This window comes from Thunnus thynnus, chromosome 10 (genome assembly GCF_963924715.1).
Source record: "Thunnus thynnus chromosome 10, fThuThy2.1, whole genome shotgun sequence".
In the NCBI taxonomy this organism is placed as follows: domain Eukaryota; kingdom Metazoa; phylum Chordata; class Actinopteri; order Scombriformes; family Scombridae; genus Thunnus; species Thunnus thynnus.
In genome coordinates this window covers 17,050,603-17,073,703 of record NC_089526.1, presented here as the reverse complement: position 1 = coordinate 17,073,703, position 23,101 = coordinate 17,050,603, and the positions used below count along the sequence as shown (strand labels likewise).

Genomic DNA, 23,101 nt, shown 5'->3' with positions numbered 1-23,101 from the left:
AAAACAAACCTATTGTCTAAAATTGGAACCAGAACTACCTTGAAACCACAGAAAATGAAAATGATTTAACTATTCTTGTTTCATCAACAGAGCAGAGAGGAATGGAGAAGACCCTACAGTAATTTTCTACAGTGTCAGCCTCATTTTCAGCATTGAATGAATGAATGAATGAAACCTTTATTGCCTCTAGTGGAATTTGCTTTGTACAAAAAGCTCAAAATAACATCAAAAAACAACAACCATAATAAATAGCATCATTTTGGGAAATCAAGTGGCCTCATTATCAAGCAGCTGCAACTGTCCAAGGTTTTTGCAGTTTGGTATTTCAAATAGTTCAGCCTCTTCTCTTGAATGAAATGTTTTTTCCAAAAATGTTGATATATCTGTTTCTTTCTGATATGTATGAAAAATATTGGACCATGTGGTTTTCTTCATCAAAGTAAAAGAAACTATATCCAAAACCGTGATAAAATCCCACCATATTTGTGAATGAAGTCACAGTGTATCTTGTAGTTTGATATGTAGAACACTGGACTTATTATTGCTGAATTGAAGGTTGAAAGACATGAGTGACCAGGGAATTTTCTATGAAAAACGCAAGCTCTGAATTCAAAGTGTATGCATGATTTACAGTAAGTCTAACTTGTGTATGAATTTATGATTTATTTGTTGTTGAATGATCAACAATGGTCTCTTTTGTAAGATAGAAGAAAGATAATGTACCCACCACTGGACTGGTTACCTTGAAATATGAACAATCAATTCAATAATAAATAATAATTGAAACTGTTAATTGCACTTATTTATTTATTTATTTGCTTGTTTATTAATTAATTTATTTATAAATATATTTATTTATTTATTAATATATTTATCTATATAAAAATATATTTATTTATTTATTAATATATTTATTTATTTAAAAATATATTTATTTATTTATATAAATAATAACACAAGCATAGACAAATAAAAATAGTACAGAAGCTCTATAGTTACATAATTACATTTACTACCCTATGGGCAATTTAGAGTGGCCAGTTAACCTAACCTGCAGGTCTTTGGAGTGTGGGAGGAAACCGGAGTACCCGGAGTAAACCCACGCAGACACAGAGAGAACATGCAAACTCTACACACACGGAGAGAACCGGAGCTGGAGAGGTGAACACCAGTCCTTCCCGGTGTGCGGCCACAGCGCTAACCACTGCGCCACCATGCTGCCCGAAGAGTGAAGGTGAATCAGACTAAAATTTGTGTTACAGAATTTTGAGCGACCAAAAAATAAATAAATAAAGAACAGCACATGACCAATTTCCCTATCCTATCTTTGGAGTCTGATTAACCTTCACAGATACTTACCTCTCCCCATATACTTACCCCTCCACCACCCCCCACCCCGCCACCCCCCCACCCACCAAGCCCCCCCAACCCACCCCCCAACCCCCCAACCCCCCCACCCACCCCTTCCCCCTCCCCCCACCCCCCAAGACAACCCCCCCCACCCCACCCAGCAACCCCGCCTCTCCACCCCCCACCCCCCAAGCCCCCCCAACCAACCCCCCACCCACCCCAACCCCCTTCCCCCTCCCCCCACCCCCCAAGACAACCCCCCCACCCCACCCAGCAACCCCGCCTCTCCACCCCCCACCCCCCAACCCCCTTCCCCCTCCCCCCACCCCCCAAGACAACCCCCCCACCCCACCCAGCAACCCCGCCTCTCCACCCCCCACCCCCCAACCGCCCCCCACCCCACCCCACAACCCCCCCCCCCCCCCCCGTTTCTGTCTTCAGTCTTCAGCCTGCCACCCATGGACCCCATGGACCCTAAAGCTGTACAGACAGGAGTACTCCGGATGGCCCCAGTTGCTCTGGACTTCCAGCCTCACGAACTTGTAGACACCATTATGATCCTGATGAGAGATGAGTGAGGGAAATGAGCAGAGAGAGTTAGTTAGGTGCTCAAAAGAGAGTAACAGCAAAAAAATCAGAGATGTAATGAATACAATAGGGACAGAAACTGTAACTCTTTAGGTTTTGCATGTATTAACTTGTGAGTGAATAAAAAATGCTTGTGTAATACTTACCAGCACTTTGAAGGTCTGTAGTTGGTCCCCATCCTCATCATAAAGAAAGGTTCCTAGGTGCGTTCCTTCGTCATCTAAGGTCTCCATTCCCTGAAAGAGAGAAAGAGTGAGATATACTGTTGAACATCTTGTTATTAATCTGATAAGATTATGAGATGTTACAGTGTTAAATTTGTGACTTACATGGACAGAAAACTCCTTTGGGGCACTGAAAATGGAGCCAGTTGGGGACATACTCATGCTAATGTGACCCAGTGACACATGGCTGATGGTCACTGGGTGGGATAGGGCGATGGATAAATGTCCCCGCCCACCTGCAAAGGCCCAGCATCTACCTGGAACCAGATGCGAGTGTCCCTGAGGAGAGAAAGAGTGAGGAACAAAAAAGAGTTTAGATGTTTAGCTGTATAATTAATACATTTCAAGTACATGTGTGTGTGTGTGTGTGTGTGTGTGTGTGTGTGTGTGTAGTTTCTACCTGGATGACAGTCCTTGGGCTTACAGGTGGACGCCAGATAGGTATCCCAAAAAATGTCAGATGTGGTTTCTCTATCGAGTATGTTTTTGAAGACAGATGATATACAACACTAGCTCCTGAACACACACACCAAAAAAACACAAGTCAACAACAAAGTCAGCAGGCGTGAATTAAAATCTGAAAAATTTCTATGACTCACCTTGTGACTCCAGGGCGAAGTTGGGCCAAGCATCTGCTGATAGGGTTAAGAAGTTCATCTTCCTCTGTAACTTCAGCAGCTTGTTCTCTAGCTCTGTTAGGTGCCTTGATATCTCTTCATAATCTACATATGAATCCTGTGAGTGAGAAGAAATTCATTTAACATAACATTACTGCATGCACATGAACAGGAGATGGATCTGTATTTCGCATGTTAGTAAGAACATCTTTGGACTTGGGTGCGCAGGAAGACCAAAGAAAGATTAAAATTTTTTTTAAAAAGTCAAGTTGCTTCGCATTGGTCATACCGTGTCCACGATGAGAGGTGAGTAAGGTGATTCTGACCGCCCTGAATCCAGAAAGGTGCGGCCCAGAGTAGGAATCAAGCATGCAAATCCTGACAGATGGAAGGAAACAAAGTATGGGACATAAAACAGGTCAGGGGTGTTTTATTCATAAGACAGGTACAGTATGCTACAAAACTGACAGTCCTGACAGGCCAAGATGCTTTAACAAAGTTGGTATACTAGAGGTGATAGTGGAAGAGGAGATCAGGAGTCACTTACCAAAACACAGGAATAGCATCAAGAAGAAATAGCCAATGATGCGGACCCTGCTGCTGCAGTTGCTCTCGCTGATGATGTTGCTGTTGTTCTTGCTGATGCCGTCGCCGAAGATGATGGTCTTTCTCCCAACCAGACGAATCCCACGTCGAAACTTCCGCCGCGGGAAAACCCTGGATGTAATGAAAAAGAGTAAAGAGTTAAAGACAACTGCATAAAACAGATACAAACCATGTGTATACATGCCGAATGACTGCAGCTGACACATACAAACACTCCAGCTTACCTGTAGAGGGTCTCCTTATAGGAAATTGTCCGTTCTCCCTCGCTGTTGTAATGTCCCATGGATATCAAACGAGAGCTTCTTCGTGGCATGACTGTCAGCCAAAGGAGAGAGATAGAGGGGGGGTCAGTGACTCTCTGACACAAAGGCATGTCATACACTTTTACATGTTCACTTATATTATGACTACTAGTAGAGGCAACTCTGCAGTCAGTCAGTGTACTGTATGTCAATAGTATGCAGTGTTTCAGCTACTGATGGTGTTACCTAAAAAAAACTGCAAAAAACTGACACTCACACTCACATCACACTCTAAAAAAAAGAAACCCCCGTGCACTCTCAGGTTAAAATGCATTACCATTATGTTTTTCCATTATACTGCAAATTCGTATGGTTGTTATGAAAATATTATTATGAATTGTTGCAATTATTATTGGAAATTTTACTGTTTTGCAGGAAATGTACAAACAGGAGTTCATGGCCATGACTGCATTGCATTTTTTTCAAATGTACTTCTAATATTTCATCAAGTCCCATTTACATACATCAGACATACACGTTAGAAACGGTTTCTCTACTTACTCGGTGTGTTTTCTGCAGATCTGTGATAGAAACAATAAGTTATCTTCACTGTGTGAGGAAAATAGCGTCGTTTTTCTTCACTTGTACTGAGTTATATTCACTGAGTGATCAGGGAATAAAATGAGAACTGAAATGGAGACCCAGTATTCCAAACTTCTACCAACTGTTGCGTTCGAGCGCCTTGATGCGTCATAATGACCGTAGAATGCGCGTGCGTGTACATACACACACAGAGGCGCACACGCACGCGCGAACACACATACACACACACACACACACACACAATCATACACACGTACATGCCTGAGTTCAACGTAACCTGGTTTGTGGTACTGCGTCATTTAGTTTGATTGGTCAGCTGTTTTTTTTTAATTAACGCCTCTTTTTCATAACATCTATCGCAATAAGGAAAAAAAAACTATTATGGTGCAAAAAGGAAAAAATAAAATAATAACAGTTAGTATGACTAAACAAATAATACTAATGTTGATATTAAATCAGCAGCAGTATGGACACACTCCTGTCAGTGGACTGTTGCTGCCACCATGTGTTTTATTGGAGGTCCTGCACAGATATAGCTGGAGGCAATCTGAGAAAACAGACTGATTGATTGAAGTGTGAGGATCGGATAATGGAAAACGATTTACTGTACAGATAGTCACTCCTTTTTCTACTCAACAAACCCAAACGATAAACCTGTTAACTCTCTTATAATGGCTCTCCGTATGTGGTGCTCTGAGTGCATTTTACTGTCTGATATCTGATGTATATCATCCTCTTTTATTTTAAAAAACACTTATAATTAACCACAATCATACACATGTAAGTCAAGTACACTCTCAGAAAAACACTTTCCCCCCCTGAAAGACCCTGTAGTGCTGCTTGTATGATAAACTTTATTTACAAAAGACTTTAGTTCAGAAGGTTTAACTCTATTTCAAAAAATAAATAAAAACATGTAATCTGGATTACGGTGGTCTATCCACCAATATGTTCTCCTTGCTGTTGAAGTCACAAGAGAAAAATAATATAAATTCAACATAAAAACAAATAAAACTGCAAATAGCTCTAAAACAAATTACACAAAAGTACAATGATCTACTCTTCTCTACTATTATTTTGATTGATCCAGTGATGCATCCCACTTCCTGTTTGTTTCTTTACTGCCAACTTTATCTCAGTCAGATGGACAAACACATTATGAAGGTTCAAACTGTTCACGTATTACTATAAGAAACTGCAGTCCATTCAGATTACTTGCATTACGACTTGGTACAGGTGATATTGTAAATAATTCATGCATGCTGGCTCCATTTAGAGTAGAGTAAAAATGTCGTGAATGGTTTGTAACTTGTCCTGTGTTGCTATTTACTCTCACTACCAGTCGTGTGTGCTGTTTTGGTGGTCTGCAAGCTTTTTGACCGGTGACCCTTTCAATGAAGCAGGGTCTGCTTGTGACCTCTTGTCACATGTTGAATGTGCATGTGTTGTGAGCAGTTTAACCAAAGAGGGATTTTCTCCTCTAAATCTTGTAGATTATTTTGTCCAGAGAGATCTAAAGAGTAACAACTATCCAGTATTTCACAAGAAAAAGGAAAACAAAAAAGAAAAATATGAGAAAAAATCATGTAATTTGAGTAGCATAACATTATTTTCTTCTCTTCTGTCTCATTATTAATTTCACAACCTCTCACATTTATCTTGCAACCCCTTGCAGGAGTCCTGGCCCTCGCTTTGGGAACCACTGTGGTAAAACACTACTTGGCCTATGTGTAAGCATGTCCCAATAGTTCTGAATTATGTATATCTTTTTCAACAGCTTTTATAGCTTTGATCTGACCTCTGAAAGAGTGGGAGTGAGACAAACTTTCTCTTACAGCAATCTACAAAGTATTTCCCCTTAGTGTTTACATGACTGGATGTTCAGGTAAAATTAAACAAGCTTACCCGTCACTCTGTAGGCTCAGGTGGCCTCCAGCAACCTGCTGGTTTATTAGAGTAGGATGCCATGCCTTGAGAGGTACATGATTATTCTTTTGTTGTTCAATCACAGTGTTACATACAAACAGCTTTGAGGGGAAAGTGCCTCTAGCATAACCATCAGACTGCACTGGTCCACCAGGGAAGGACCTGTCAGCATCCACACAACAAAGATCTACCACATCCAGTGCCCTCTGAGCTACTACGGAGCCCTTGATGAACTGAGGGATGCTGGTGTGAATTGTGTTGAGGTGTATTTGTGTGTGTATGTGTGGAAGAGAGAACTGCTACTTTGCTGTCCTTGTCCTGTCTTAACGGTGACTAGAGGACCGCACTCGCGGGGGAAATGCTGATTCAGAGGAAGGTCTCTTCAAACGTCTCATTCATTTTTCAGCACTGGCACACTGCTGCTGCCAGCCACATGAATAAAGTATATCTAGAGCCTCAGATCGAGCTCAATTGCAAACAGATATGAATGTTTTATGGGTGAAGTTAAACTATAAGCTGTGACTGTGGGGCATTGGACCTACACAGCCCTTTCCTGATGAACACATCACTTTCTGTGTCAGGCAGACAGCAGGCTGGAACAGCATGCTGGAACCAGTAATATCGAAATCTACAGTCTAAACACACTCGGGTGCCACACAGATCTTTTCTGTCAAACTAGGAAAGCTGTTTTGTGTGGTTCCCAACCGTCTGCAACGCCCGTGAAACTGTCCTGTCGCTACAGAAAGCCATAGCGAAAAGCATTTTCACCATGAAGTTGATTTTCAATTTGACACACACATGCACAGACGCTGCTAGGGGTGTAATTTAAAAGCAGATTATGTAAGCTGGTTGGTGGAGTTTTCCGCACCAGTGACTCTGGGTAGTATGTGAGCCAAACATGTAAGCCGCAGCCTGGAGCACAACTTATTGATCTGTGTCAGCGGGGCATTGACTGGTGCTGGATATGTGTCAATGTTTGTAATGTGTATGTGTAGCTCACACGTGCGTACATGCATGCATGGGGGGTGGAGGCATAAGTGAATGTGCTCTCAATATTTCAGTTGTACAAAGCCTCATAAACTAAAATATTAGCAATATTCAAAGCGTGTGCAAACTGTATATTGTCACATTTTACATGGTTATTAATAAGACTGGTGTTTTTCAGTTCAGCCTTTCCTCACAGTTGAATGAATATGTATGTTTCCAATAAAATAATGAGGTGTTTAGTGACTCGTTCAAGGGTCTTTTCTTCATTTCTCCTTCCTGGTTTATGTTTAAAACAAGAATTTTGCTTCTTTAACCTGTGCATATGCTGTACAAAGGATATGGACAATATTTAACTGAACTGCTTTATCAAATTATAGCCTTTGCAGCTTTAAAGTGGATATTGCACATCCAAAAAGCAGTGGACAGAAGGTTTTCCCTTCCAAATGAAAGATATAATTATAGACAACAAAAGCCCCAAGGTTGTGAAATGCCTTCTCCAGATTTATAATGACTAATACAAGACAGCAAGCTTGTCAGGGGAGAATGCAAATAGGCTGTGTGTATCACATATTTAATCATTCACTGTGCTGAATCTCGCTTCCTTAATACATTCTGCACGACCTGACCTAGAAGTGCAGCTGTATTGCTATTTACATCTCATCAAGTCGAGGCAGTGTCTTCTCTGTCTGCGCAGGTAGAACGATGAGTCATAAAAATCAGACATGGCTCCCCGCCGACTTCATTATGTTCAACAAGAGTTTGGCAGTGATGCTCACACAAACCAATTTGCATGTGTGACTCTGAGAAAGTGGACTGTCACCATATCTCACACATCATGCGCTATAATGGCCAAGGTGAATCTTTCTCTGAATTACACCTGGGAATGTATCGCCAATCAGAAGCGAGATTTACTTTCCGTGTGAATTAGAGGTCAATAAATTGGTATCAACTGAAGAAAATGAACTCACTGAGTCAGACTGGTAGCCCTGCTTGGCACCTGCAACAATCTGAGCTCTCTCATGTCTTTCTCCTTTTCTGGTAATAAATTATGACATAAAAAAGGTTATGCCTGCAGTCAAGACGTTTAAACACTCCCTTGATGGAACCAGTAATAGTGAGCAATACTGTTGACATCTTATTTATAGCTGCTTGTAACTGAAAGTATCCTATTTGCTATTAACAGTCACTTTCCTTGTGGTGGAAAAGAGGAACCAATTTTCTTCTCTGCTCTTTTTTTCCCTTACTTTTTCTTCATCTTCAGTCCATTTTTTATTCTCAGTATATGACAAGCCCTTAGCTGCTTCTGAGTTCTTATTGGATTGATGGCACGTTTTTAAGTAGTGACTCATAAAAACAGGCTGAAGTTATGGCCCTCTGTCGTACTGACCTGTGAGAGCTTCCCACCAATTCCACTTTGTAGTTTATGTGTACATATTTCAACACAGAGATATATTTCACAGATCTGACATAAAAAGGTTGGAAACTAGGACCACGCTTGCATCTTGCTGTTGGACAGATAACAGGATTTTTTTTTTTCCAATCAGTGTTGAGGTTTCCCAATTAACTCAGATCTGAAACATTCCTGCACTATCAAGATTCTAATCTGACGACGTGATAAGAATTTAGTAACAGGAAATCAGATTTGATGAATACACACTGATTAGTTCAGGAGATACATGGATGGTTTAGAAAGAAGAGAAAAAAATATGGCACGGGTGCACAGTAGGGCACAGGAGCCACGTTTCATATCCTGTGTTTATGCAGGCAGCGAAATATTCCAAAAAATTCTAAAAAAAAAAAAAAAAAAAAAGGAAAGAAGATAGGAGAGCTTCAGGTGGGTTGCTTTGTTTGTTTCAAGTGTTTGCTTTGAGTGTGTTTTTTTTTTCAGGAAAAAGGGAGGAGTTGCAATACCCTTAAGTACTGAAAAAAGCCTTTATTTAGTTCTCTGTTATCTGGTTCAAAAACAAATATCAAATACATACCTCGGCACATCAAGAAGAAGTGTTTGTTACTCCACACTTTGGTGTGCTCCTGCTTGATGAAGGCCACCACAAGGTTAGAAGGCATGTCTTGAAGGTGTTGAGCCTCAATATATTTATATTTTCTTTTTCCTCTTACATAACAAAGTTATCACTTTGGAATGTGAAAGCGAAAACCCTTTTTTGTGCATGAAAACCAGCAACTGCCTGGAGGCACAACATGCTAGAGTTTTTATTTGCTTTAAACAGGATCAACTGTGAGTTTTGAGCCATGCGATGTTATAGAAGACTTTATAAATACTGTCTGACTTGTAAAAAACCGACATAGATTTTTCATTTTTCATGAAGGTATGACTCACTCGGTTATGTATCTTACAGGCTACCCATGTGGAACAGTTTACTCTTTAAGAAAGCTACATATATTTTTATTTTGTAGGCTATGTATTCTGTCAAGATTTCCTTTCATTGTCCACATGCAGGACAATCAACTTTAGTAGGCTTTGCCTGAATGTGCCAGTTGGAATTCCTGTCTTTTTCCAAATGTGTTGCAGCAGCTTCCTGCGGTTGCAGTTTATGAGGTTCTTTCTCTGCTTCAAACGGGATTAACTGCAAGGTTTATCCACTAGTGATTTGTCATATGTGATTCATAGGTCTAATTATAATACAAATACTGTCTGACTCATATAGAAAGATGGACGGCTTTATTTTTTTTCTTTTTGTTTTGACTTCATCACTGGTATGATTTTTGTTAAATCCTTCTCATCCTTGTTGCTCCTATGCCAAGTTTATTTTTTATGAATTATAGAAAGCATAAATTCATATGTTTGTTACTGTGGCTCCAAGATTATCTTTTAACCATAATGTTTCCATTTCTGGCCATGTCGACCTAGCCCATAACACACTGATGCATGGCTCTAGACACATTTGGATGAAGTTATAATATTTTGGGGGGGGGGGGGGGATATTTAACAGAGGATGGATCAGTTATAGTATTTCTTCCGGGTTGAGGAAGTGAAGGGAGGGATGAGCAGTGATGCTGCCTCTGTTTGCTCCGCACATCAGCAGCTCTAGCTCCTCTCTCTCTCACACACACACAGAGAGAGAGAGAGAGAGACCGACCCAGGCAGAAGCGGCACGTCCGCCCGCAGAGCCCGATCACACCGCATAGCGTTACTGCTGCCGGCTGCACCGACACTCATATCCACGCTCTTTTCTCAAATGGATGTCTCCTCTAATATCGCCCTTTGACACCGGACGGTGCGCTTGTAGAGGCGTTCAACGCTCAACACCTCATACCCGGCTTGGTTTTGAGGTAACTGGTTTGTCTCGGCGACAGAGAGAAAGAGAGAGGGTGAGGGAGAGAGAGGACCACACTCCCCCCCCCCCTCATCGTTAGCTCGCTAAGCTAACGTACCTAGCCCGCTAACTTAGCTGTGATACTTTGTACCGTGTCGGCGTCAGTTTTCTCCCTCGTAGCCAGCCTGCTGTCTCTCTCCATACAGCGGTGGATTGAGGTGCCCTGCCACTCTAGGTAAGTGAACAATACAAGGAAAATATTGTGTTATTGTCGTTTTATTCCAGCCACAGTGTCAACTAAGGACCACCAGCGTTATCTGTAGCAGCAGCAGCAGCAGCAGCAGACTCGCGCTATGGCAGAGGGGGCTCTTGTTGACAGAAGCAGCCAAGCAACCGGGATGTGATGCGACTCACGGACCGTTAAACACACATATTGTCACTTTACTTCCCAATTAATTAGCCCGGCCACAACCAGTCTGAATTGTGCTTAACGAAATTGCTGTTTTGTCGATAATGATGCTCACAAGCACTTTTTTTTTATTTAAAAAAGTCATCTAATGCTAGCATTTACTCAGCCCTGTCGACTTGTCGTGAATGGGCCACTGCCAGGTTAACAGTATCTCACACTTGCCGCATTTGACCGCAGCGAGTTTTCCAAACCGTCTCTTCAAATAAGCTGTGAGACAGTTATGAGAGAAAACTGCCTGTCTGTAAGCAGTCCGTGTTTTACAGTTGACCATATTAAGGGACTGTAGAGGTGGTTATCTTAGTGAACGTTTCCTCATTTGTTTCTGACCGTTTCAGACTTCCAGTGTTGCATCACAATCTGAAGAGATGAGCTGTACAACCGGAATTTAACCCCTGCTCGGGGCTTGGTTGTGTCTCCTGTGTCCTGATAGAGGTCAGATGGTTTAACTCAGTTTGCTGCAAATAGGGGGGAAATGGCTAGTGGCCAGATTGAACCCTTTTCGCTCCTTGAGCTATAGTCTTTGACAGCCCTCTCTCTTAGTTGAACAGAGTTTAATTACATTTCATGTAACTCAATCACTAAGAGACCTTTTATAGGGTTTGGAAGAAGCTTGTGGGGCCTTACCTGTGTATATGATGTGATAAAGAGTGAATGAGAGACTCACTCAGTGAATGAGAGAAGAGAGAATACGCGTGCATGATTAAGTACCTATTAACAATGCTGTAATTATCTCCAGAGATAAGAAAATGCATTCACTATCAATCCTGCAAGAGTCGGCAGTTGCGGAGCAGAGCAGATAAAGATGTGGGAGTGACAGGGAACCAGTTAAATTAATCTGTCATGTTTCTTAAAGGGAGGGAGAAGAGGAGCATGTATTATTTATCTCCAGTGTGTGTGTGTGTGTGTGTGTGTGTGTGTGTGTGTGTGTGTGTGTGTTGCGTTGTGTTGCGTTGTGTTGCGTTGTCTGTAGGTGTGCAGTAGGAGAATATGCTGCGTTTCTGGAGGGGCGTTGCTGTGTCTTTTTGTGCGACCTGTAGCACGAGTCCTGTGGTGCCAGAACGTGAGTTGGTAGCTTTTGATCATGTTTTAAACAGGAATATCTTTGTGTGTTACAGCTAATCTACACAAAAGAAGCAACACTGACTCGATCATTAAGATCAATATTCTAAAATGTGACGGTTGTTGCCTTGAAATAAATACAGATCATATGACTTACTAGCTCTCAGCACTTGAGTCTTTCCTGACCTGGGTTGTATGTGTGTCATATTCAGGACCTTGCCTCACAGCTGTATATCTGAACTCAGCCCTGTGTTAAGGCATGACTGTCCAGCATTGGAAGGAAATGAATCATGTTCCTCAATTCAAGGCTGTGGAGTCGGCATGATGTGTTTCCTGTGCTGTGTGTGTGTGTGTTGACTGTGTGTTCAGGCCTCAGCAGATGTGCCTGCCCGTGTGCGTGTATGTGTGTCTCTCTGCTTACATATTTGTGAGGGCTGATTTGGGATTTTTGGCAAAGTGGGTGAATTTTTGGACAGTCTTTGGGACATGGATTTTGTTATGAAATGAGTATCTGGATTAGGATTAAATTGGGTTCTGCGTCAAGAAGTGAGTGACACCAGTATGTACGTCATGGTGGTTTAAGCTCATATAGAGGCAATGTGTAAGTAATAGGCTGTGTGTGTTTCCGCTGTGTAATAGTAATACAGGTGGTAATAATCATAATAATAGCATGTCTTGGAATGTAATTAGTCTAATCTTTACACAATTCCCAATTATAAAGAATCTGCACATGTGCAAACAAGATGTTTCACCCTTCCGGTGTTTTTAATAATTTTCAGAAATTAGCAGAATTTTTTTCCCTTCATTTTAGTGGTCGGTAGATGAAATCGAAAGCGAGGTATCCACTTTGTTTGTGTGTGTATGTGCTCATAGAGGGTGGCTTTGGTGCATTTATTGCTCTGAGCTGGTCTGGAACAATAGCTCTATTCTGGCTCATGTCTCCGGAGGGAGGCAGCAGCATTCGGCGTTCCCGGCACTCTGTGTGCCAACAAGGCCTGGTTTAGGATTGGGTTTCCACAGCCACCTGGAGCTCAGAGCACAGGAATGCCATTGTTCCTCCTTCCAGACTATGGCCGGATCAGACACACATGCAAATACACACATGCGCATAAACAAGACACATGTACACACACTTAGTTCATGGTTTTCAAGATGAGCTCATACAAACCTGCTTGTCCCCCGAAACTTAGGTCACCCTTTGTTATGGTGTCATTGCTGGTATAAATAGAAAGTGAAACATCAGGCCTGCGCATCCACTGAGACCTGATATTAGCAGCGGAGCAATATGTTTGTCTGAGTGGCTGGTTAGTAATTTCACCTGCAAAACACAGTAAATAACCGAGAGCTGAACTCATTATAGTTCTACTCGTTCTGTAGTTTAAACTCTTCCTGCTTTTTATCTGCAGCCCGCTAAAGGCTTGAGGCAGGGTTGTGAAGAGAGTAAGACGTGGTTGAAAATGAAACAACTGGTCAGTTAATCAATTCAGTTGATTGACAGAAAATTAATCAACAAAGAAGCAGTAGTCATTTATCAAAACATGCCAAAGATCATCTGGTTCCATTTTCTCCAATTTAAAGATTTTCAGCCTTTTGGTTGTGTATTATTTTAGTTTTTTTGTGTTGTTGATCAGACAAAACAAACTATTTTAATAGAAGAAATTGTAATGGGCAGTTTCCGCTATTTTGAGACATTTCCTAGACCATGCAATAATCTATCAGTCATGAAAATAATAGACAGATTCTTTGATAATGAAGATAATAGTTAGTTTCAGATCAAAATGCCGCCAAACTTCAAAAAGTGTCATCTTGAAATTGAATTGGAGCTCATTGATATGACCACATGTTGTTATAGAGAGTCAAGAGCAAGCTCAGCAAAAACGTATCTGTTCTAGCTGACAAAATTGCTCAGCTATATTGTAAGTGAGGTGTCTACGTCAATATATTTCAGAGTCTAAATAAAGGTTGAATGACTAAAAATGTCAGTTTGACTTTGTTTACTTCAAAGTTGTCTTTTTAATCATATTTTCCTCTCACAAGAAAACAACGGAAACATCAGCTTTCAGTCAGACATCTGATTACTGACTTCTTTCTAGCCAGCTACTTCTCTGAGGCGGGTTTTGTTTTTAATAATGTTGTCTGATCACCCACACATCTGACAGATTTATTTCCGCACTTTGCATCAATTGGTTTTAGCTGTGTGGCAGCACAGAGGGAAACTGATTTGCGTCTCACAGAACAACCTATTGCAAAATTCCCTCTCCACCGTGATGTAAAAACCTCGTGTAACAATTAACATGAATCTGATTTTATTTGTTTGTGTAGAATAAGTATCTGTGTGAGTATTTTCTAGGAATTTCTTTAGCCTTTCTTTTTTTTTTTTGACAAGAGACAGTAGAGAGAGAAGATGACGTTGCGATTACATGGTCAGCCTGGGCCATCAGGGTGCCCCCTTTGTCATCTTGTAATTGATAAAGTGAAGTTTGATATGCATATTCTTTATCCTGCCTTTGTTATTATTAGATTGACTCTTTAACTGTAATCTTGTAACCTAGATTTAGTGTAGTCCTCACAGAAACTCCAGATGTTAATAGCAAGTTTAGCTAGATCAGATAGCGGAGACCTAAATGGTTGATCTTAAAGTGAGAGAAACAGAAAACGGATGAGAAGCAAAGAGAGAGAGAGAGAGATAGCCATCAGCAGCATTTAGCAGGTTTTTTTTTTTTTTTTTGCCTCTGAGTTTGAAGTCAGTCAATTGCAGTTGTGTGTGTGCGTGTGCGTGTGTGTTTGCCTATGCGTGTGTGTCCTCTGGCTCTCCAGCGGGTCACATTAGGGATAGAGTTGCATAGAAGTGGGTCAGCCAGTGCCACCAGGGAGTCTTGCCAGCTCCCTGCTCACGCTCAGCCTGGAACCAACTAAAGGCCAACACAAACATAAAGCCCCAGTTTTCATTTGTGGTCAGTAAATGAGAAATGTTTGTGAGTATTAACTGTGTGTATCCTCAGATCTATAGGAAGAGACTGATCTTATCATTGATTAACTAAAAATACCTTGGTTTGTTCACTGTACTTTGACTCCTCATAAACAGCTTTGCTGGAAAGGGAAAAGCCGTGAAGGCAAAGAGAGCAGCAAGCCTAAACTATGGCACAGTATGTTTAGACTGCATATAGGGTCTCTGCAATTGATTCAGAGCCTTTCACAGTCAGTGTGTCTCATCTGGATGGACACAGTGTTTCTGCTAGCTCAATGATAAAGAAATAGGATTTAGTCTAGTATTCAGCAGAGGTTTATTTCATCTCCTAGTTACTGTCTCTTGTTTTCTGCATTGGTTCTCCTCTGACAAGGAAATAATGGTCTGTTTCTGTCTCAGTTTGCTTGCCTGGGTCCCCGCATTGTTGAATTGAGATGACATCATGAGGTAATAAGTAGACGGTAATGTAAGCACAGTTTATGGCTCAATACAATAGAAATAAAAGCTGCTGCTTCAAATCAAATACACCTCCGGTTGTTGGATAGTGTTGGAAAGCTTCTTCCTGACAGTGAGACTGGGGGAGGTCTGCATCCATCCAGATATTTCTGTAACTTTCCAAACCATCCAAACATTTCTGGCACTGGTGACGGTCTGTACCGACTTTTGTCAGGTGTGCTCTAGTGTGAAAATAGGTGGGGTGTCAAATGGTCAGCAGCAAGTAATGTTCTGTTTATCATTTAGAGTCTCTTCCTCCACGGTGTTGACTGCTGAACCACTCGCAGTAAAAAGCTTCAGCAGGGTTTCCGCCAGAAAAGTTATTAGGCCCGGCGGGGGTGGTTGGGGGGTGCGGAGCAAAAGTCAGAGGAGCAGCTGAGATTTTCACTAAAATGAGAATAGCTGGGTCACCTTAAAGGAGTCTACCTTCAGTGAGTCTGTGCATTTTAGTTTAGAAAACATCTTAATACTTTTAAAAATTCCCTAATGCTGGCCCAGCAGGGAGTCAACTTAGGCCCAGCAGTCCACCGGGCTTGCAATAAACTGGTGGAAACCCTGACTTCCGGACAAACTTTCTATAATATATAAATATTTTGAATTAGTGAGCCTCAAATTGTAGGTGGTCAGCATTCCAGCACATGAATGATGAGTTATTCACAAGATTAACATGTTTCTTGTTGCCATGTTGTCATTGAGAACAGGGTACAAACAAAAATTAAGAATGAGTAACAGACATGGATCAGAGTGGTGGCATTTGCAGAGTCTGTTATAAAGGAGCCTTTTTTGAAAATAAAACCAAATATGTGATGAGTTTTGGATTGTAATTTCCGATCTTGATGTCATTATTTGGTGGTAAAGTGTAAATGCCTGAGTGGAGCATGTCTGTTATCTCCGGTTCTTTGTCTAAGTATTAGAGCATCCCTAAAATTAAAGTTAAGATCTCGGCTTCAACCACGACGCACACAGACATTGAAGTTTAAAAAGAAGTATTAAAAATGAGTCTCAGTTTTGGGGACATGAATATTATTAGAGTTATGGGAAATGAACATCAAAAGAAGTCAGATTCCAATGTGTATACAGCAGACGCGTGTAAGTTTTCAACCTTATTTGAATTTGTCTCGTATCAGGATAATAATCAAATCCTATTTTCCTCATTCCGTGTACACCTTGACATGTCAATGCAACTTTGTTTGCTTGAACGAAATCCAATTGCATCAGCAGTTGCAATTGACTTGTTGTTGCACATCCATCTAGCTTTATACTGAGTACTTCAAGTCATTCAGTGACACAGTTGACTTCATAGAGGATACTGTGCATTGGATAGTATGAGGCTTTGGCACTTTGAACATCTGAATAGAGTGAAATAATATGGATGTGAACAGCTCAGTCGGGTAGCGTTAAGTAACCCTACACACCGTGTTCAGCTTAGCTCCAACAATTCCCTCCTTTGTAAGAGTGTGCTGTTCATGTGTGTCCGTATGTTGCTCACAGCATCTGTTTCAGCCTGAGATATGACCTGACAGGAAAAGACATAGTTTCCATGGCGACAGCCCCTGCTCCTTGCCCATCCCCCCCCTACACCCGCCATAGGAGGAAGTGGAATATGTCCAATTTCTGCTGAGTCATGGAGAAACAATGGTGTGACACCGATTCACACACAGATGTCTCTCTTGACTCTTGAATAAGTGTGTTTTTTCACGTGTTTCACTCTGTTTGACTTTTTAGACTGTGTGTTTGTTTGTGATACTGTTTTGGCTTCTCCAGCTGGCTTGTAGGCCTGTTTGTTTTGTAACACTTGAATGTCATGAGGATTTTCAAACACTGCAGAGCGCGGGGATTAACTCCATTTCTGAAGACAGCGCCTTGGTCAAGGGCAATAGCAGGAGTACTACGTACTGTAGCTTGCCTGTCAAACTCGGGACCTGCTTGCTGTGAGGTGACACTACTAAACATTTAGCGACTGTGCCGCCGTATCCACAGAGCTGCTAAGTCAAGAAAAACCCAGAGAGGATTTATAGAGATTTACGACTCAATTCTCAGTTCTTTCATCCAAAAAGAGAACTCTGCTTCTACCTGGATGACAGCTCTTAATCGGTCTTTGTTCACAGTGCTTTCACACTTGCATGGATAAAAATTGTTGTGGAAAGTCAGTTTTCTTCCATGATGTTGATTAGTAGTGTCCCTGATTGAGAATTTTTAAGACAAACCCTTGGTCATGGACTGATGGACAAAGCAAAATATTATTTATCACATACTCAGTCTGGGTTAGGGAAGAGGTACAACAAAACATCCTATGCATAACAGATGCCCCACAGTGATTGTATGACAGGTGGATAACCAGTGAGTGCAAGCAAAAGTAGAATTGTGTGTTACGAAGCACTTTGATTTATATTTCATTTGCTGGATTAGCCAAAAACGTGTGATTATTTTATCAAGCCAATCAAACAGCTTCTCAATTAATCTTCAAAAAAAGATGTTTATCAATATCACAGTATAGATTTATATGTATTGTTATAGAGGATTTTATGCATATTGCTCTCCTCTAGGCTTCACCTTTAATTATCTTCACACCTGTAACAAGATTTTTAGATTTTATTGTTAGAACAGTAGCAGGTAGCAGGTATATAATGAATAGAGTAGCCCCAAATTATGTTAAAGGGTTGATGAAACGACCATACACACAGTAACATGGGCCAGCCCAGTAATGGATTGAATAACTTTTATATTTTTGTCACTTCACTCATAACTTATAAATTAATTAATTTTAGTGTTGCTTAGTTTCCATTATGGAAAAACACTGTATTGACAGAAGGAAAAAGACGTTCAGAAATCTGACCACCCATGTACATAAAAGCTTTGCTCAACTCAGTTGGCTTGGTTTGAATGAGTTTCAAATCAAAGAGTCAACATGTTTTTGCTATTTATTTCTACTAAGAATGAAGCCTTGTGGTTTGAGTCATCCCGGCATCACAGCTGCTCGTCAGTGATACGGCTCTCTTGGTGCTTTTGTTTTCAGCTATATTTAACTAGGAGTGGGGTGCAAAGTCATGTTCATGTTCAGCTTTTTCTTCAAGTGAAGGTAAATTGTGCCAAAAGCAAAGTCATCATGTTAAAGCTAAAGTTGGTATCCAAATAGACAAACAAGGAGTACGTTCACATTGCTTTATTTACTTATCAGAGGTTGCTTCTAATTAGGCACCCAAACAAACCCAAGAAACAAATTCAATTGTGTAAAATCTTACACAAAGGAAACTAATGAGGATTGTGGCTATATTCTCAAAAGTGAAGCTGCACTTTCAAGGTTGTTTAGATCATCAAATGTAGCAAACAAGGTCACAGGCAAAATTTGAATCCTAAATAGCTTACATGCACTCAAACTTTGAAAAGTCTGCAATGTGCAAGTTTTAGGGCCTCTCACACCTACCTTGTTTGGTCCAGACTTTCGGACTTTTCAGTTTGATCTGAACCAAAATTACAGGTGTGAAACTTCCAGACCGCGTCCGGACCAAACAGCCAAAGCTTGATCCAACAAAAAAAGGTGATCTCGGTCCAGATAAACTGAACCGTGGTACAGTTCGATTCTAGTGTAAAAACATTTTTTGGATGGTTCGAAATTGTCAGGTTGTTAGGCACCATGCCTGATTTCAGGCATAGAGCAGTTTGAAATTCATATAATACTTAATTCATTACATTGTACACATTTACTCCTGGACAACTTTCAGGCTCACATATCTCTTCTTGCTTTAATCCCTGCTTTCACACCAATTACAGGAAGTTCCAGCAGGCTATCGTCAGAACCGGAAAAAGGAAAATGAGCCATGGTAGCACATGGGGAGAGGAAGAGACCAAGTTTTAATTGAAATATGGTCTGACGACATTATAAAAAGTCAACTGGAAAAAACTCATAAAAATGCCGACACTTTCTAGGTATTTTCGGAGAGCATGAGAGAGAGAGAGGATATGAGAAAATGAGAGAGCAATGCCACCTGAAGATAAAATAATGCCATAATAATATTATTATAGTGACAATGGAATGAATCTGTTCACCTGCCAAATGATATCAGACGCACACCCATCTACAAAGCAATTAATGTCAAGTACAGGGAGACGCAGCTCATGTAGGTGATGACGACAGGACGAAGGTTTGTCACATTAAGTTCTTTAGTGCGCTCCCATAATTGCAATGTGAAACCAAAACTTACCAGTCAAATCTATACAGCATAACAAAAACATGAACCTTGGTTCAGGCTTGAAAAGGGCCCTTAGATAGAAAGGAAGACAAGAACTAGAGAACAGGAGGGCACAGAGGACTCCTGCTGTGGCAGCTCTGTGCTCTGTCTTGTGTGACGGAGCGAGCTATCTGCCCCGGGCTCGCCCCAACCAAGGTACAGCACACCCCTCTGGGCCCACATACACACACCCATCCATCTCTAGTTCTTATCTGCTAGTAGTTGCTTCTCTGAGTTTCTGTCTGTGTGTGTCTCTGTGTGTGTGTGTGTGTGTGTGGGTTGGTGGGTGGGTGTGGGTGTGTGTGTGTGTGTGTGTGGGTGGGTAGGTGGGTCTGTGTGTTTGTGTGTCTAAGGACTCTTTGAGTGGAGTTGTTCTAGCCTGGTCACACTGATAGTCATATCAACAGTTACTCCTGGCTGATGGACCACAGAACAACAGACCCATTGTTTTTCTGAGCTTGTGTGCGTGGGTGTATATAAGCCATCAGAAATTGCAGTTCTACAAGCCACAAATGTCAGACGTGCTGCGCTCATGTATCCAGGGAATGTGAGTGTGTGTGTCATATGTGCTACAGTGTAAATCTGCCAGAGGCTTGGATGTGTGTCACTTTGGCTGCAGTGGAGGATACTGCCTCTTTAATTTCTGTGGGGGGGCGAAGGGGGTGGGGGTGGGGGGGTTGCCTGGCTGAAAAAATGTTTCATGAAGTCAAACAGAGACCTCCACTTTTTGTTTTGACCGTTTTTTTATTGACCAGCTGTGCAGAACACAATGCTTTGACCATTTTATTCATTCTTGCTTAAAGTGCAGAAAACTGTGTGTAGAGCTAGCCATATTATAATAGGGCCCATTGATGCATAGTAACAGGAAATAGAGATGTAAATCTGTGTGACTTCTTAATAAGGCTAGATTGGAAAGAGGATGGCCAGATTAGTCATGCCTCGGCCTCATACTGGATTTCACCTGCAGTCATTAAGTCAAAGTTATTGCAGAGCATTTGGAACTCACAATGAAGGCTTATTGGAGGTTATGTAGTGTGACTAGGAGTGTGTGAGTGTGTGTGTGTGTGTGTATGTGTGTGTGTGTATTGGGGCTATTGACCTCATGACGGAGCTGCTTAAATGAAGTATTGATAGAGCTTGGTTAGGAAACGTTTGTGTGTGTGTGTGCGCGTGTGTGTACGCGTGCGTGTGTGTGTGCGTATGGAGTTGTATGCGTATATATTTAGATCCTCGACCAGTGATTGATTGTGCATTTTGCAGCAGCCAATAGGCTATTGAATGTCCGTTTTTTTGAAATATGGTCTCACAGATCAAACCACTTGAACTGTCCTAGTAGTGTTAAATGGCAGGATTAATGTGGGCCGAGCATGCAAACAGACAGGTAGGTTACATGCTGCTGCTGACTGCCAGTGACGGACAGAAGCTAATGGAAGGACATCTTTAGTTGTTGATGAATGGCTTTTAATGGCATTGTTTGAACAGTGAGATGAAACATGTCATTCTCACCTGTAAAAGAACAGATTTGCTTTTTGTTGGAGGTTGAGGCAGATATTATACACACTTGCAGTGACTCAGCACACTCAACTAACCAGTTATATTATAGGGGGTATCCAGATGTCTGCTGCATGTATTATGTCATCCTAACTCTGAGTTTACTGAAGTTTTGTTACACTAAAGGGGACACGTTATCCTTTTTCTGTTTTTCTGTTATTCATATATTGTTATGATGTTGGATATGTATGTTAAACATGGTCAAAATTCCTAAACTTGAGGTTAAAATATGTAGAAATGCTCCCTGCAAATATAAAGCTAGAGCAATGTTTTTTTTTTCCACATTCCCAATGAGCGCTCATCACGCATGCCTATGAATGGCCGACCCTTCCGTAGCCTTGGTTGCTAAGGTTGTTGCTAAGGTTTTTCCATGTGTTGTTTGCATTGTCCACTCTCGTATTTTGGATCGGATTCCAGCTCGAACATGTACGTATGTATTTGAGAGGTTGACATTTTGAGTAAAGAATGAGAAAAAATAGTGAAATCCTACAACTATAGTTTATTTCATGGTTTGTTGACGTAGCCTCCTGAGTCACTGGAAGTCCACTGTGATGCAGCTCCCGAGAAGCTAACCAATCAGAATAGAGTGGGCTCATCGGGAGGGGGGCCTTTAAGAGACAGGAGCTAAAACAGCCTGTTTTATACAGAGGCTGAACTGAGGGGCTGCATAAAGGGTCATTATAAGATAAATAAGATGTTTTTTTTTAACTGTAAGTCATGCAAAAATATTCTAGTTGAACCCCAGAATATAAATATAGACCTGGAAATGTGCATAATATGTCCCCTTTAACAGTACTCTTTAATTTTCTATTGCATCACTGACCAGTTGTGTATATTTGTTGCTGACCACCAACTTAATGATGACTTTCCTACTAGTACTTGAAAATAGGCAAGTATCAAATATATTAAGCTCGTGTGTTGTGCCAGTATATGGCTGCTGTAAGAAAGAGATTTCTTGAATGCAAGTTTTGTTAGATGTCTCAAACATACATTTAAATTAAAATCACAATATTCAATATTGTGTTTACAACCAAATCAATCTTTAGCAACTTCCTTGTAGTTATACTACTTCCTCTGGAACTAATTCTGTTAAAGTTATATTCTTCGCAATTTCTTCTTTTAATTCAAAAATTAAAACAAAAAAATATGCTATTCGTATCATAGTATCTTAGAAAAGCTACTGCATTTTCATTAAATTCTAACCACAGTTTTCAAAGAAAAACAATGTACAGTCCTGTTTTAACTGATGAAGGAGCATATAAGGTTTAAATGTTTTTCAACAGATGAACATACTTTGAATTCTCTTCTAACAGTTTTATTTATTTATTGAAGAAAAAATAAAAACTAGCAGTGTTATTGCTTGCGGTATAGCCACAAATTGACTTGAGGTTTTTAAAAAAATGCAGTGAGAACAACTTGTTTTTCTTGGGTGTGGGCGATGTCTGTCATACCAGCCATATGTCACAGAAAATGTTTTGGATAGGTTTTCTTGCAAAGAGTGGAAACAACCATAATCCTCAGTGTGCAGTGGACTTAATTTTATGTAACTGTTTTAATTTCACCCCTTCAAGATGCCTGTTATATTTATGTGCATTTCTTTTTTAAATGACTTCTGAAGACGTTTTCTAAAATTTATCTCTGTCCTATATATGTTACTATCCTTTTTTCTGTGGAAGTTTTAAAGCCTTTTAGATACTCTGCTCTTAGAGAAACACTAGATGGAAAACTTAGTTTTGGATCATTAATGTTATTGCAGTGTATACTGCTAAAAACAGCCTCTGTTGTACAGAAAATGTGTTGAATTCACACTATGCTACAAAAGGAGGAGATTGCATGCTGCACTGAATTGCTAGGAAGTCTGTCCTGGATTGGGAATGTTGCCGGGAACGTCTGAGCACACAGCTGGGGGCAT

At 40.8% G+C, this 23,101-nt stretch overlaps 2 protein-coding genes across 4 annotated transcripts in view; one reads left to right on the top strand and one right to left on the bottom strand.

Annotated features, from left to right (window-relative positions):
* Positions 1 to 1,787: 1,787 nt before the first annotated feature.
* Positions 1,788 to 4,427, bottom strand: LOC137190671 (SUN domain-containing protein 1-like). The gene is made up of 9 exons (XM_067600195.1): positions 4,189 to 4,427; positions 3,610 to 3,700; positions 3,327 to 3,496; positions 3,069 to 3,157; positions 2,762 to 2,897; positions 2,563 to 2,678; positions 2,268 to 2,441; positions 2,085 to 2,174; positions 1,788 to 1,910 (listed from the first exon to the last, which is right to left on the bottom strand). The coding sequence occupies exons 2-9, from the start codon at positions 3,696 to 3,698 to the stop codon at positions 1,788 to 1,790; spliced, it is 987 nt and encodes a 328-aa protein (XP_067456296.1). The 5' UTR covers positions 3,699 to 3,700; positions 4,189 to 4,427.
* Positions 4,428 to 10,164: 5,737 nt separating this feature from the next.
* galnt1 (UDP-N-acetyl-alpha-D-galactosamine:polypeptide N-acetylgalactosaminyltransferase 1) overlaps positions 10,165 to 23,101 on the top strand; it is a 45,955-nt gene continuing 33,018 nt past the window's right edge. The window contains exons 1-2 of one of the 3 annotated variants that reach the window (XM_067601606.1): positions 10,165 to 10,653; positions 11,223 to 11,319. The gene's annotated coding sequence lies outside the window, so the exon portion shown is untranslated. Of the gene's footprint in view, positions 10,654 to 11,222; positions 11,320 to 11,828; positions 11,948 to 23,101 lie in introns of those variants that run through there. The other 2 variants (XM_067601605.1, XM_067601608.1) reach the window with 2 other exon arrangements.